General features: G+C 39.8%; 1 protein-coding gene across 1 annotated transcript in view; it reads right to left on the bottom strand.

The window, feature by feature from the left end:
* NEBL (nebulette) overlaps positions 1–13,327 on the bottom strand; it is a 106,829-nt gene extending 93,502 nt beyond the window's left edge. The window contains 4 exon segments of the mRNA XM_042945058.1: positions 4,378–4,488; positions 6,139–6,243; positions 12,942–13,013; positions 13,105–13,327. Coding sequence (XP_042800992.1) covers positions 4,378–4,488; positions 6,139–6,243; positions 12,942–13,013; positions 13,105–13,182 — 366 coding nt within the window. The 5' untranslated portion in view covers positions 13,183–13,327.
* Positions 13,328–17,430: the final 4,103 nt, after the last annotated feature.

Consider the following 17,430-nt stretch of genomic DNA (forward strand, 5'->3'; position numbering starts at 1 on the left):
AATTAGAACTGTCCAAGCCAGGTTATGACCTCTTCCGTGCTATACGCTATTACTCATGTACCCATAGATGACAATGTTTTCCTTTCGACGGCGATGTTGACATTTCTGTCAACTAATGCCCTTAAGTCTTGTTCGGTTCTGCCCCGCTCTGTTCTCACATCCAATCTTGCACGTCTAGTTGATTATCAGGACTTACACACAGCACCCCATGTTATTCCAGGGATGATTCATCTTGTTAGTATCTGTCCATTGACTTAATCCATCAGGATATCTAATTCTCATGAACATTATCTTTACATTTTCACCAATTAGTTATGTTAAACAGGAAACCCATTAAGAACCACCATTTAAGTCGACAAAGACCATTATGTCAGTTTCATTACATTCTATATTATAACTTTGGGGGAAAGGAGGAAGAGTTTAATGGGTGGCCAGGTCTATTAAGCCAAGAAGAAACTTTTATCAGATTTGTTTCTTCTTCTTAAATAAAAGGAGACAGCATGTACTATTTCCTTTTTTCTGGGTGCCTGGTTTAATTTGTATTACTTGTGACTTTATAAACATAACCAATGCAGCTGATCATTTAGTGGGTTATCATAGAAATGGCGAGTCATCAAGCACAATTTTAAAAAGAACCCTTTCTTTAAAAGGCTGTGTAATTTTCTCCCTGCAGCATTAAAAGTCATTTCATTTATAGCTGCCACTAAGCACCAGTTTAGAATTAAGATTACATCAAATTGGAGGCAGCCGAACTTTAATTTATCATATTAATTTTCATACTTAGAGTAGCTAATGGAAAATTATGTCAAGCCAATCAATTTTCCGATAAATTTGATTTCGTAGGATTTGTCATTATGGTGTGGCATGTCCCTAAATTAACACTGTTTTCTTCCTACCTTGAGAATTAAAGTCACTTTGGTACTGGACACCTAACTAATGGAGGACAACTTGCAATAGTCTTTTTTTTTTAATGTTTATTTATTTATTTATTTATTTATTTATTTATTGAGAGAGAGAGAGAGAGAGAGAGAGAGAGAGAGAGAGAGAGCCAGGGAGGGGGCAGAGAGACAGAGGGAGAGAGAGAGATTTCCAAGCAGGCTCTGCTCTGTTAGCCAAGAGTCCGATGCAGGGCTTGATCCCACAAACCGTGAGATCGTGACCTGAGCCAAAACCAAGAGTTGGGTGCTTAGCTGACTGAGCCACCCAGGTGCCCCACCTTGCAATAGTCTTATACACATATATATAAATATGTTTATAAAAGTAGTGTATACGTTTATCCTATACATTTGATAAGATAGTATATATTTATGTCACATATATGCATGAGATCTGTATACATTTCTAACTTCCAGTAGAATTTAGAACTACTGTCTGGGTAAATGGCACTTCTAACCCCATAGCATAGACACCTCAGAGGCTCCTGAGGCGGGACCCTGTAGCCACTACAGATAAAATGTAGGCTGTCAAACATCTCCTGAGTTCAGACACCTGGGTAGCCTGTATTACTTCTGTGATAAGAGATTATTGAGCCTCTGCGTGAAAAAGCCCTGGTGAGAAGGATCTCACCATTCCATGGCATGGTCCATGCATTTCCAGAAACTTCCTCTGTGGTCTTCATTCATAAAATTTGTAAGGGGTGGGTGGGGAGGATATCTAATAAAATGGCATACAAAACCCTCTACATCTTTCTCTCTTTTTTTAAAAGATATTTCTTCCTCTTAGTCGTTTTTCTATAAGGAGCATTAATCTAGCTAATCTCACCTTATTCTAGTTTGAATGAAAGCATCTGACAATGTCTGCAAATTGATTTTAACATAATATTTTGATCCAGTGTCCTAAGTTTAAGGAGACTTTTCAATAGAACCCAGAACACCATGAACTTCCAGAATCTGTCTAATACTCTAATTTAGCCTACCACAAATCTGATACTATCTGGACACAGTAAAAGCTTAGTTGTTTAATTTTTTCAGACACTGTCAAATAGTTTTACTTTCTTGCCAGTCTTATTACCCGGTAAGCTCTGAGAACTTTAATGTTAACAACAATAAAACTGATTTACACAAATCTCAAGAAATGTGATTACATCACACTGAAAGGTTATTATATTACATTATTCCATTGAAATAGATGCTTTATCCAGAATCCAGGTTTTTTTCTTCCTCACAAGTTCAGTGACTAATTACAATAGTGGGCAGTGCTGGGGGCACATACATGTCTTTCCCAGCGTGCACACTCTCTATAACATGTGCTATGTATATAACACATGTTAACGATGTAAGTGACAACTTAGTCTGGGGGGAAAAAAAGATTCTACAATATACACTATGGATTATCTTTCACGTTAAGCTCTATGTTGCATGTGTTTATGTACTATAGCTCTGTTTCTGCCATAACAAGGTGAGAAACGTTGTACATTTTCATAGCAGTGAGGATGTAAATATCTGACAATGTTACCTTCCCAAGTATAAAACTAAGAATAGAATATTCCTGGGGCGCTCAGTCGGTTAAGCATCCGACTTCGGCTCAGGTCATGATCTCGTGGTTCGTGTGCCCGAGCCCCGCGTTGGGCTCTGTGCTGACAGCTCAGAGCCTGGAGCCTGCTTCAGATTCTGTGTCTTCCTCTCTCTGCCCCTCCCCACTTGCACCCTGCCTTTCTCTCTCAAAAATAAACATAATTTTTTTAGAAAAAGAATATTCTTCCTCTCTTGTATAACTGTTGTTTGTCCCATATCAAGTGTTGTACTGATTTGCTTTACAGAGTAGTCTGTATTATCAGTAAGTGGGTAGGTGATCAGATGTTGGCAAGGAAAAAAAGGGGGCACATTAGTCATGGTCAGCCATGCCAAACCCTGATATCATATATTTTTAGCCTCGTGTTGTGCAGCTGAGGTTCGCTTACTGCTAAGCTGAGTACACAGCAGACATTTAAATTTGTAATAATCAGGTACTTAGAAATGTTCTGCAAAAGATAACGATGTTCAGCCGTTTTCAAGAGCACTTTATTTTCAGACTATTTTTAAATTATCCTCTACTTTAAAAAGATTCCGAAGGAAGAAGTAAACTTTTTGAATACGAAAAACAGTGGTCAAAAGAGGTGATAACAGTGTGTGGTTAACAACCCAGACCCTGGATCCACATTCATGTGCTGGCTTTGCCATTTATTGGCTGTGTGAGCTCAGGTCAGTTCCTTAGCTCCTCTGTTTCAGGTTCCACATCTCCGAAGTGAGACTATCTCACAGAGTATAGTTATGGGGATTATGTGATGCAAATATATGCAGAGAACGGCCCCGGACACACAGGAAGCACATCTATGTGTTCACTATTATTTTTAACCTAAAATGTAGCATAAAGTTTACGTATGAACTATGTAAAAGGAAACATTTCCTTACCAAAGGAATCAACAAGCCCAACAAAATCCATTTTACAAGTATTTACTGAATATCCCCCTGTCTGCCAAGGAATATTCTAAGGTCGGGGGTCGAACAGAGAACAAGACATGTGAGGTCCCTGCTCTCATGTCACTTAGGGAACCAGTAACAGATTAATGAAGTTAAAACATTAAAAAAACAAACAAACAAACCGTGCTATGAAGAAAACGAAACAGTAAGTGGGTGAGAGAGAGGTGAAATACTCTATTTTGAAGTTCTATTTTAAGAAATACAACAAATGAAATGCATTACATATTCCTTATGTCTCGATGTACAAAAGGGGGAAATTACTCTTCTGGATTCAAAAGGGGCTTATAGGATGACAGTCCTTAATTTCCCCTGCACCGCACAACCACTGAAATGGCTACTTCCAGCTGAGGTACTCTACGTGGAAACCATAATCCACGGACAAGGAAATTTAGGAACCACTTGCCTAACTGAGGAAGCACAGGCCTGTGGACTCTGAATTTAACCATTAACCCTTTAATATTTGCTGTAAGATGTCAACGTAAGTAAGCTGTCCTAATTAGATTACACTTTTCTCTATTAAGAGTTGTGACTGGGATTAGGAGAAACAGCATCGGGTGACGACAGATTTGCCTGTCCTTTTCATGTTCTGTAACTCCACCAGTGACTAGTGACAGCACATCAATGAGCAGCTTCTAATTTTCATGCAGTATGTGAGACCCAAGATAAACAACCTTTTTGCTAAATATATTTAAGTATACATTTTAAATATTTTAAATATTAATATATTTTAAGATACTAATTATATTAAGTTAAACTCATATATGTCTATGATTAATATATATAATTATATATAATAAATAATATATAATTATAAACATAATATATATAATATATACAATTATATATATATACATATATATATATATGTATATATATATATATATATATAAAAAATTATAACAATTTAGGAAAACCACACCTCACTCTGAAGCTGGGTAACTTCTCTTGCAAAGACACTATCAATTGTGGCTGGCATCTGCCTATACAGAGAATTGGAAAGATTCTTCTTAATGGCGCCTTTGTATTTTGCCTACAGAGGGGGAAAAAGGGAAAAAAAATAAGTATGACTTTTTTTTTCACTGTGAATATTGAAAGAGAATAAAAGGCAACTTTCTTCAGGAACAGAATTAATTTAAAAACCCGAAGACCATTTGAACGTTAGATACTAGGCTGAAGAACATATTCCAAAGAGAGATAAATCCAGTGTATGGCGGACAAAGCTTTAAATGAGACGCTCAAGGAAATAATGACTATTTTTCTATTTAAACCCGTGCACATTTCTAAAAGTAAATCTGTTTGTATATACTGAGAGTTTCAAATGTTTGATCAGCAAAGAAAAACATGAGAAAAATGAGACAAGTGAGCTATTCCAGAAAACACAAGTTGTTAGAGTGTACTGTCTAGAACCCGAATGCACAGTGTTCCTTTATTCAAATGTTTTTAACCTCCCTCTACCATGACTGCAGCAGGGATTGGGGTGGGGGGTGCGGTGAGGGTGCTGTTTCTGTGCCTTCCCACCTCCAATCTGCACACGACTAATGAATGTGATCCCAAACATTCATTACTCATAAAAAGAAAGACTCATTTCATTCACCGTCTCCCTCAGGAAGATTAGGTTCAAAGTAACACAACAGATTGTCCACTTCCTTTTTTTTTTTTTTTTTTTTTTCCTTTTTTCCTTGCTCTGCAGTTAACTCCTTCAGGAAAAAGAATCCATCAGGAATTAAAGACATCAAGAGAGTCTCTGCACCAGAGAAATAACAGCTAACGCAAACAAACAAAACCACGTTTCTCCACACTCTATAGCTCCCACTCGGGGCTAGATTTGAGCGTGGGTTTATCAAGCGTAGACAAGGTGTAAACCTCGTGTTCTCACGACTCTTTGGAGTTGGGTGTTTAATAAAAGAAAATTTGCCAGTTCCCAAAATGTTTTCACGTGAGGGAAAATAATCCCAAGAACATCATGTTGATCTTTTTCCAACATAGCTGACGAAACACTAGAGGTCAGTCAATTACAATACGATTTCACTCATCCTCGTTTCACATTTATCTTTTCTAAGTGATCTAGTCACAGACTACAGAAATGCCTTCTCACAGATATCATTGTTAATAGTGTGCTTTATAATGCAGAATAAACTGTAGCTTGAAATGCTCTCAGAAAGAGACTATATGATTTTTCAGCTGGAAAATGAATGGAGTGCATTTCTCACTCTGTGATTTCGTAAGTGTCTCTGTTGAACTGATCCTACTCAAAAATGGTTGAAATTGATTTAAAATTACTTACCAAAGACACTACATTGTATAGAATCAGCTGGTAAATTTTACTGATTTTCAAAATGATATTCAACAATTTATATCTAATACACCTCTCCGGAAATAAAATAATGGAACTTCTAAAACAATTTTTCCAGGACTTTCTACCTATTGAATAAAATCTTTCTTTTCAAGAGTAATCCTACATACATATGAAAGAGCTGGACTCAAAATAGAGACATATATAATAAAATATGTCAACCTTAGAGTTAATTGACATTGTGTGTAGAATGACATGATTATATAGATATTGCCAACATTCAGTGGTGCTCTCAAAACTATTATTCTCTAATTTTAACGCATAGACTTTTATCTACACAAACAGAAAATGAAAATGCAAGCCATTCTGAAAGTTTGGGTGCCTTACCTCGGAAATAAAAGCACCAATATTTTTTACATGGTTTAGCATGGGCGTGTCAGGCACAAACGTACACTTGTCCTTAGACTTTTTATATTCTTCTTTATAATGAATCTAAAAGAGAGAATAACTGACATAAGACAAGAAAGAGGAAAAACCATTTGAATGGTCCTTTTTTGAACAGGAGAATGAGAATTACTTGAGAAAGCCCGTTTTCTGAAGGAAATACTCAAATGAGGAATAATGCTCGACACCAGCCAAATCACATACACAGGTATCTAACACAGACCTGCAAGGGTGATGAGACACAGGACAGAAAGACTGTTGCTTAAGTAAGTAAGCATCCCGTTATCATCAAGGGTCACGTTGGTGGACTCCCGTTGACCGTGGGTCCTGTCTGCCCGGCTTGCTCAGCCTATTACCACACACTCCTCTTTCATTCGACAGGTGTCCTAGTTTATCGTTACTTTCAAGCCCCTGACGACACAGTTAAGCCTACAATCAAACAGAAACTTAGCTGCCTACCTCTAGGCTTAGAACAAGTAGCCATCGGGAGGGATGTAACCAATTAACAAGGAGCGGCAGAAACCAAAGAAGTGGAGGTTCCCGTTAGCATCATTCCGTGCTGGATTAGAGGAAGGGGCTCAAACTGTGGCCACGATGAGCTTCCTTTACTGATTAATTCTGCTCAAATCAAACTTACCGAATTTATGAGCACCCACAGGCCTCCCCAGCTGCCTCCCCTCCCCCGACAGGAGCAGACGGTGCCCTGAAAGCTTGCCACCTGGTGGAGGAGACCACTCCAGAATGCCATGGGCAGGCAGGTGCCCGAGACAAAGGCCAGAGAGGCTGAGCTGAGCACGCGCATCTGTTCTCTCACCCCCCCACCCCCCGCAGTAAAATGAGTCAGTCCTTTCCCCTTAAGGAGGGGCCAGAATTGTCACTCTGCGGGTAGACCCTGCAGGAACACATGAGCTGAAAAGAAGTCAGGATCTGTGGACAAGGCCCTGTCCGCCCTGCCACACCAGTTGCCACCCGATCTGAAAACTGGCGAGGCAAAATTTATGACTAGTTGAGAGGATGAAGGTAATTTGCTACAGGTTGCATCACCCTGTAATAAAGTCATGTTTGGCTACCCAACACTGTAAACGCTTTGGCTGAAAAACATGTCCCAGTTCGGATCATACATTACATGGTCTCCCTAATTAGAAGCTAAAAGTGAAGTTCAGTTGAATACCTACCTGGTTCCTCAAGGACACGACTAACACTGCTCTTGCACATTAGCATTACCTAGAGATATTACCACGTGTCAACCTGATGTGAGGGACGTAATTTGACCTGGGGTACGACCAGATATGAACATACTAAGTAAAGTTATTTCAAAATACCGTGTCTCACGGCTGCGACTCAGGTATCAGACGCCTACCGCATTAAACATTTGCTTTGTCCCTGAAATCAACATTGGAACATATTTATCTTATCTGAGCACTAAATTACCTTTTTTCTTCTCAGAGATTAGCCATAATTTTAGGTCTCTGCAAATCACCCTCCTCAGCCACCAGTAATTAAACCGTTAATGGCAGTATGATAAATAGTAGGCTATTTTGATCATAAGGAGAAAAAAAAAAAAAAGTAGCCCCGTTATATAATTAAGTGTGAGAGAAAAGAACCTATCATTAGGCTTAAGTTTGGCTCATTATTTTTATCTTTTGCCACCACATTCTTCACTGCAGTGGTATGCACTATGGCTACGGGCCTCCCGATAAGCTCTGACCTGAGCAGAATGTTCAGGACAAGCGCACAGGATAAGGGTGAAGTGCTTCCTTCCTTCGCTGTGCAGGCAAATGGTTCAGTCTTAAGTGGGATCCCCGTTCCTTTCTTTGGTCTTTATTGAAAAGATACACACACACACACACACACACACACACACGGACACGTATGATTTGCTTATGGACACTCATATTGTACTTGTAGTGAATTTTACAACATGAGTGACAAGAAGCAAATGACTTAAAGTTTTATCTAAAGAATGTCACGTATTGTTAGCCTTCCTATACCGGGATCATAGAAAAAGCTAGATGAAAGGGAACTACACCTATAAGGGACACAAAATCCTAGGGGAAATAAAACACTGAGTCGACAGCTACTTCCTAATATGGCCATGGCCCCATTTATTGGCTAGATTGCCTATGCGACCCCTTTCTTTCCCAATAACAGAACTCAAATGTATTTATGAGAGTAGCCAGGCCCCTGTCTGAGTGTCAGAGGACGAATTGCTCTAAACCAGCCATGTTTTGCTCCCTCCCCTTGGCAAGTGAGCGGCCTCCCCTGCTGCCCAGCTCTGGCCAGGGGACATTTGTAGAAGTCTTCCCAGCAGTGTCCCTGGTGTCTCTGGAATAAAGGGGAGAGACCTCCTGGCACAATCCCTTGACATTTTGCTCGTCTACCTTCTTCCTTCCCCCGTCACAGGGATGCAACAGCAGTGGTGTCATCAGAAGGTCATCAAACTAATGATGACAAAGCAGAGGGAAAGGAACCTGAGAGACTGACAACATCCACTGTACCAAGACTGGACCCTTACCTCCAGGTGTCATTATGTGAAAATAAAAAACCGCACCTATTTGTTAAGCCTCTGTGCTAGGGTTTGCCTATTACTCGTGGCCATCTTGCACTCATAACCGAGATCCTGTGCAAGTTACTTTCTGGTTTTTTAAATTCATTTTAGAAAGAGAGAGTGAGCAGTGGGCAAAAGCAGAGGGAGAGAGAGAGAATGCCAAGCAGGTTCCATGTTCAGTGATGAGCCTGATGCAGGGCTCAGTCCCACAGCCCTGGGACCATGACCTGAGCCACAGTCAAGAGTCAGATGCTCAACAGACTGAAGCACTCAGGCGCCCCCATCCAAGTTCCTATCTAATTGAGGGGGGGAAAGGTGGGAAAAGTTGATGACTTAATAATCAATAAGATACCCCAAGTATTTAGCTTCTGCTCTGACCATGCCCAGGAATCCTGCCATGTCGCAACTACAGTTAGAGTTAAATCTGTTCACTTAGCCCAGTCTCTTGGCATGAGGTTAGCTAATGGCTGAACGTGGATGACAAATGTAGAAATGTCCGAGGATACTTCCTTGTTAAGGCGCTCAACCAAAAGTACAGACAAAGTCTTTTCTCAAATGGAACCATATTGGCTAAATGCAGCAAACCCTGGAAGAAAGAACTGTGGCCCCATCACTGTGAGGTGGGGGGGGGGGGGGGTGGGGGACACTCATAAGCAAATCTGCTGTCCCAGACTCTCTTCACACAGTCGGGGCTCTCTCTGGAGGGGTAGCCACGGAATCTAATGTTTTCAGCGCTGGAAGGATTTACCCACAACAAACAATGCCCAGTTGCCTGGAAAATGTTCTTTCTGCTGCCATGCAAGTGAACACCCTCGGAAGGTTTGAACCAAAACACTGAGTCACAGGCTTTGTGCAGATGTGGCTGCGCTCGCTCAGCAGAAACTCTTGCTGCCTAATTTGCAAGAAACGTACCAAAACATCCCCTTTAACGTAGTATTTTTTTATGACCACCTCACAAAAGGCCACTAGATCAATGATTCTGATGGCTCAATAGCCAGGTTTGACAGGTTTGACGTATTCAAAGAATTCATTGGATAGTTGACTAACAGGCCTAGAGAGAGAGAATGAGAGAGGGAATATCTTGGAGAAATAAAAAGCATTCCATAGTTAACAGAAAAATAAAAGAGGTGGCCTCAGAGGACCAGGTGTCTTTAAGATTGGGAAGTGAGTTCCATAGAGGGAAACTGTACAATATGAGCAGGGCAAGTGAAAGGCGGAAACTAGGTGGAACCAAAAACCAAACTGAAAAACGGCCTCACACTTTATTCACACAGTGAATGAAGTGGCTGTTTCGTAATATACCTTACTTTTTAACCAAACTTCTAAAAACTAGAACTTTTGCTTGGTCCCGAAAGTGTACATTAAAATTTGTTTTTAAAAAACGATTGTCCAAACTCCTCTTTTCATTTTTGTTTTAGAAGCAAAAGAAGTAGGAGCACCGGGTGGCTCAGTCAGTTAAGCGTCAGACTTCGGCTCAGGTCGTGATCTCGCAGTTCGTGAGTTCGAGCCCCGCACCGGGCTCTGTGCTGACAGCTTGGAGCCTGGAGCCTGCTTTGGATTCTGTGTCTCCCTCTCTCTCTGCCCCTCCCCACCTCTCAAAAGTAAAAATAAATAGAAAAAAAAAAAAAGAAGTAACTGTCCAGATGATTCCTTGGTAAATATATAAATTCCAAAAATTAAGCCAGTACCTTAAGACACACAGAATTCTATTTTGAAACAAAATATGAACATGTACACAGATATAAATTAGGCCACAGTCTATGATCTAAATATGTAAGTAATAAAGATATTCTGCTATGCCGCACAGATCTATAATATACAAAAATTACGGCCACGTGTTTGATTTCTCCTGCATGGAAGTGAAATAACATGGCTTTGGCTTTTGCAAAATGATAAAAAGCCATGCCCCTCACCATCAGGTCGGTTTAAAAGTCACTGAAAAATGGGGCACCTGGGTGGCTCAGTCAGTGAGGCGTCTGACTCTTGGTTTTGGCTCAGGTCATGATCTCGTGGTTTCGTGAGTTCAAGCCCCCGTGTGAGGCTCTGTGCTGACAGTGAGGAGGCTGCTTGGGATGCCCCTCCCCCACTCGCACTGTCTCTGTCTTTCTCAAATAAATGAACTTTAAAAAAATAAATAGGGATAAATAAAATAAAATAAAATTATAAATAAATAAATAAATAAATAAGTAGGGGCGCCTGGGTGGCTTAGTTGGTTAAGCGTCCAACTTCAGTCAGGTCATGATCTCACAGTCTGTGAGTTCGAGCCCCACGTCGGGCTCTGTGCTGACAGCTCAGAGCCTGGAGCCTGCTTCGGATTCCGTGTCTCCCTCTCTCCCTGCTCCTGCCCCACTCATGCTCTGCTTCTCTCTCCTTCAAAAATAAATAACATTAAAAAAAAATTTTTTTAACAAAAATAAATAAATAAACAGTCACTGAGAAATTATCTCATCCAAAATAACTCCAATAAAATCACCTGCTAACTGAAGTTGCCACCTCCGTGCCAACGGTTTATATAATTTAGCTCATCCACAATTCTGTTTTAATAAAAAACATAACAATGCTGGAAGATGTACTGTTTCCAGAGTTCTGGAACTTAGGGTTTTCAATGGTAGCATTACTATCAGCAATACTAGAGTAATAAATAAGAGTAAAACTAAGATAAACTTTGCACAGAAATCCACAGTGAGAGAAAGCACAGCAGAGTAGCTAAGGCCCAAAGGGCTTTGTGTTTACTCCTTGTCCCCGCTGCTTAACTGTGTGACCCAGCAAGACATGAACCTCTCTGAGCCTTCGTTTCTTCACCTCGAAAGTGAGAAAAACGATGGAATCTACGTCAGATGCCGCTGTGCCTGTCACTCAAGTAAATCTTAACTAGGCTGATGGATTCGTTGTTGTCATCGTTTTATCATTCTTACAGTTTTACGGGGAACTTTCACACGCGGTAGCTTAGGACTATTAAGTAATAGCACAAAGAAATACTCCATTTAAAATCCAATTACATTACACGTCAAATATATGGAAGTCGTATGATTCCCACCATCCTCTGGCTCTTTCTGACCAACCACAGGGAGTCAGAGTTATATCTAAAATGGGACAGAATGGATACAGACATAAATTTACAGACTCAGGAGTTAATAACAGCTAACATCTCTTGAGTGCATACAATGTTCGAGACAGCTCACTAAACATTTCAGACGCGTTACCATGACCTAATCTTACCGTAATAGATGGTGTCCTTGAGGAACTGAGCCCAGTCAGCCCAGACCCTGCCGGCACACTACCCCACTTCCCTGGATTGACCGCCTTTGAAAACAAACATTTGCAAATATTCTGATCACTTTGCTCATTCACTACCACGGAAATGGCGAGTATTGGGCTCCCTTCTCTACAGCCCCGGGCACCTATTCACCTCTGTACTGGCACATAGTTGACAATCGTTTTAATGAGGATCTAAATGCTCTTCCTTAGTGGGCAACCCTTTTTCCTTGGGCTTCTAGAATTCTAGCTTCCATATTTACTGGTTTACCAATACATAATTACGTGTGTGTTAAATAATTCTACAATCCTAAGATTCCCTGGAGATGTAATAGAAGCTGATCTCAGTTAATGAAAAGAGTCAAAAGAAAAATGCTTCTTTTTTTACTCATACCATCATCATCTAGTTCAGAGTTCTTAACATGCCGCTCGGTAATCCATAAATCCAAAATTGTAAACGCACACTATGTATATACAAGTATATATATGGTTTGTTTTCCTGGTTTGGAAATAGTTTAGAAAACTATTGCATTTCTCAAAGTCCTCAAAAAATCCCCCAAATGTTTTCTAAACCTCCATTCATTTAGACAGAGATCCTCCCCAAACAAATTACACCACCGTACAAACTAAGAAGGCTTTGGGGTTCGCACAAGGAAAGTGTTCTGAAATTCAATGCTTTATGATTTCATGCCAGAGTGACAACGAAATTCATAAGGGACAGCATTCTGGATTAGGAACACGGACACCTGCTCCCTACAGAAATTCTCTGAATAGGTGACCTTGAAGGAATCAGCGAAAACTTCTGGACTTAGTTTCTATGATCTGAAAAACAATTGTGTTTTAACAGAGGATTTCAATGTTCGTCCCCAACTCGATGATTCTGTGACATAACAGTGCCATACACACAGTGCAAAGGAAGACAAAAATTACTTAAGCCACTTACGTCACTAATGAGTTTGGTGCATTTTCTGGCCAATTCCATGCTGAGGTCTTCAATCACAGGCTTAAAGAATACCTGTCCAGAAAAACAAGGAAAGGAGACATTTTTTCTAACCATCAACTTTGAGAAACAAATACCCTTCCTCGGCAGATGCCTTCCTACTCACCGTGTCTTCATTTTCTTCTTCCCCTGTTTTTTCCTCTTCAGCTTCATCGTTTACATCCTCAAATACAGGGACCCCCATTTTTACTTTTTACATCTAGAGGTGCTTTGTTTTGTTTTGTTTTTCTCATTCACTAGGACAGCCCCTTTTTCTGTACTTCAGCACCCTTGAGACCTTGGAGTCTCCGGTGTTCGGGCAGAAATGTCCTTGCCCAGGCCTCGTCCCAATTTAGCTTACACTTCACTCTCCTTATCACAACCGCATGTGAGTGGATAGAACAGGATTGCGGAGGCCGGCCAGGGCCAGCCTCTCAAGTGGAAATACCACTTTAACAAGCAAAATTCAGCTTCGTGACCTTTTAAAGTCAACATTCTTTAAACTTGGAAAGGAATCCGAAAGAGACCATTTATTTCTATTTCGCCAATTTAATGCATTCATACAATAGTTTGAAAGAGACTTAACGATCTTTTTCTGGGAACACGACTCAGCTATAACACTCCAGATAGCACAGTCAAAAAAGCCTGTTATCTGGAAGATTTCTCGACTCCATCTAAATAAAGCTTTCACTGGAATATCAGACATAGCTCTCGTTTGGTATAGTGAATCTGGATCATTCAAACTCATTTCATTAACCTAAGTTACTTTTTTATGAGACAAACACATACTTCTCACATTCTAAAAAGTACTAGCTTTAAATTAGCTGATTAAAGGCTAGTAATTTATTATGAAAAGCCCTTTGAACCACTTCAAAGAATCTATTCTGAGTTAATTATGACCGTTAATCTTATATTGCTATTGTATTATTTTAATTGTAAACATCATTAAACATGAGAAGTCGCAGTTAACATGGGTTGACATATCATTTAAGAATTCTAGAAACATCATTGTTTCAAAAACATAATAATCGTGCTCCTCCAATTCGGCCCATTGTGTCAATTTTTACAAATTCACCAGTTTTTATATTATAAAATATTCACTTTTTATATATTCCTCAATGTGTACTACATTCTTGGAAAAGTTTGGAAAAAATAAATTATAATGCTATTTATAATGTGGTGTCATCAATTATATAATTAAAAATATATTTCTCAAAAAAATTCTTTATTGTCAATTTAGGCGATCCTAAGGCTCTATACAACTCATAATTTATCATTTTGATTATTCAAATTCTAGGGTAAATTAAGTTTCACAAAACTATAACATAACAGTGTTGGACATAAAAAAAAAAATCTCACGGTGTATAATGAAATCAATTATAAAATACAACTTTACTCAAAATATTTTATTCTAAGTAGCCAAGTATAATGCTATTTTCTCTTGATATCATATCTAGTTTTCAATTTTCTTCAAGAAATTGCTTTGGCTTTACCTAAACTAAAAATTGTGACATGAAATATATCCTAAACAGTCATCATGTATAGATTATTCCTCGAATTGTCTTCCACGAGGCTAAAGTTCCACAGAATACTCTGGAGAAAAAAGGGGTTTTCTTACACAAATGTGCTTGGAAAAACCTGTATTCTAATTTCTACCCCTATCACTTGGAGATCCACATGGCATAATGACAAATCAGAAGCTCCCAAGAAGACCCACAACGAAAAACACTATTTAGCTCTCCTTAATCCAGCATTTCTGAAACATGAAATCCTATTCATCTAATCTAATCTAATCTAATCTAATCTACCTACTTACCTACCTACTTATTTTTTAATGATGCCCAAGCTCCAGAAAACTAACATTCTTCTGTGAAGTATTACTTAGGGAAATATTATCCTACTCTGAAAAAACAAAAATGTTGTATTCTAGAATAGTTGTTTGTCTTTTCACAAATTGGTTTTTTTATTTTATTTTTATTTATTTTTGGGAAAGAAACAGAAAGCAAGTGGGGGGGGGGGGGCGGGGGTTGGGTGGCAAGAGAGAAGGAGACAGAATCCCAAGCAGGCTCCAAGCTGTCAGCACAGAGTCTGATGCGGGGATCGAACTCACAAACTGTGAGATCATGACCCGAGCTGAAATCAAGAGTCGGACGCTTAACCGAGCCACCAGGCGTACCCTGAAATGATTTTTGATACAGGCTAAGTTAATGGCATCACATATCCTGCTTACTAGCAAAATGCCAAAAAGAAGTCCCCCAGGACCGACGAATTTGGAAACCTTTACTTTTAAAATAACAACTCCGTTATTTTAAACATGGCTGTGTAGAGAATTCGACAAGGAAATTCTCTGTGTGTTAGATTTGTTCCGTAAAGGAGCAGAATGTGTGAACTCTGTTTCTCTCAAGTCTTCTGCCAAAAGACTGTTCTAATATTCCATAGAAGATCTATTACATTATCTTTATTTGGAAAAGGGGAAGAGCCATTTCTATGAGCTTTGCTAACAAACTTCTAGAAGTGTAGGCAGAACATCCTGCCAGAGCTACTTAAGATGACTTGTGTTGTTCACAGTGACATCCATTCCCCACGCAAATTACCTTCAGTGGACTTCAGCGGCTGCTATTTTCTCATTTCCCATCGTGTAATAAGTTCTTATTGACTCTCCACTGTGCTGGAAGAAAATAATTTGTTGAGATTACGCACAGAAGTTTTGAAAGCAAAACCAAACACCATATGCAATGTAAACACAAATTTTCCATTTGAGATTTTAGAGTCAGAATTTTAAAGCCACAGGGATCCTGAAGAAATCAATGTTACTAAAAGCTCGCTCTTTTTTTTTTATTTTTTTTTTCTTAATGTTTTTATTTATTTTTGAGACAGAGAGAGACAGAGCATGAGCAGGGAAGGGGCAGAGAGAGGAGACACAGAATCCGAAGCAGGCTCCAGGCTCTGAGCCATCAGCACAGAGCTCGATATGGGGCTCAAACTCACAGACTGAGATCATGACCTCAGCCGAAGTTGGATGCTCAACCGACTGAGCCACCCAGGCGCCCCAAAAAGCTCGCTCTTTTACAGAGGACAAAATGAAGATCAAGAGAAATTAATCATCTGTCTCATTCACAGAGGTATTCAATGGAACACCGGAACCAGAAGTCACTGGAGCTTTGTTCTTTCATTCAACTAAGGGCTGCCATGCCAGGCACTGTGCTTGGTGCTAGGGATGCAATGATGAGTAAAGCATTCTCTGTGCTAAGATAAGGCAGGAAATAAAAAAAAAAAAACAAAAAACTATTATTTATAACATGCTGATGACCTCCCTCCTCAATGGATTCTTTGGCATGCAACATACGTTATTCCTGTTGATTGCATGTATCTTTTTTTCCCCTTTCACCTGTAACTATAATATAAAATTCATGTAGTTTTCTTTAAAACATGTTAAGCACCTGGGTGGCTCAACAAGTCAAGCAACCGACTTCGGCTCAGGTCATGATCTCGCAGTTCGTGAGACAGGGCCCTGCGTCAGGCTCTGTGCTGACAGCTCAGAGCCTGGAGCCTGCTTCAGATTCTGTGTCTCCCTCTCTGCCCCTTCCCCAATCACGCGCTGCTCTGTCTCTCTGCCCCCCCCCCCAACCTGCTCACGCTCCGTGTCTTTCCCCACCTCTCTCTCTCTCTCTCTCTCTAAGTGTAAACATTAAAAATTTTTTTTTAATTTTTTTTTTTTAAATAAAGCCTTGCACTTTATCACAGCAAAACTCTGTTGTCAATAGCTCCCAAATGTGACTTGGGAAATAAGAAGGAAGTTCTTCATAGATAGCTATCATGTTTCAAAATTCCCTATTGTCCTCTTTTTCTTTTTTTTAAACCAAGTTAAATGTTGTGTTTTAATATATGTTTTCACCTTGGGACACGCCAATAAGGGAGTGTCTGAAAAACCGCTAATCCCTTTTACTTATCGTGTACTTCATTTACGTTGCCTACCTTTTACGTTAGTGCTCTCTCCATGCCCTGATACAGAATGAGAGCAATGTGGGGATCACACTGCTTCTGGCAAGGCCCTCTCCTTCCCCAGGTCTGCCTCTCCCACACCCTCTAAGGCAAATTTTTTAATCCCTCTCCACCCTAATTCTCCATAGTTAACTCGAAAAACCGAATTGCCAGAAGTTAACAAAAGCAAAGCGGTTTAAAAATAGCAAAGCCCCTTACAAACACAAGATTTGTCAACTATCCAACAAAGGCACACAGCTGCAGGAAAAGCACTCGGTACGAAAGGGTCTTCTCATTTGAAAGGGTAAGACTCTATCACATCGATATGTTTTTAAAGGCCAGAGGGGCATCGTCATTCCTCACAGTCTAAAGATAGGAGCTAACTTGCATGGTACAATACAGAAGTCCTGAATCTGCTTAGAGTTTGATGCTTTTGTGCAAGCAAATGTGTTTCCATGGAAACTTCCAAGTC

The sequence above is a fragment of the Panthera leo genome, chromosome B4 (genome assembly GCF_018350215.1).
Source record: "Panthera leo isolate Ple1 chromosome B4, P.leo_Ple1_pat1.1, whole genome shotgun sequence".
NCBI classification, from domain to species: domain Eukaryota; kingdom Metazoa; phylum Chordata; class Mammalia; order Carnivora; family Felidae; genus Panthera; species Panthera leo.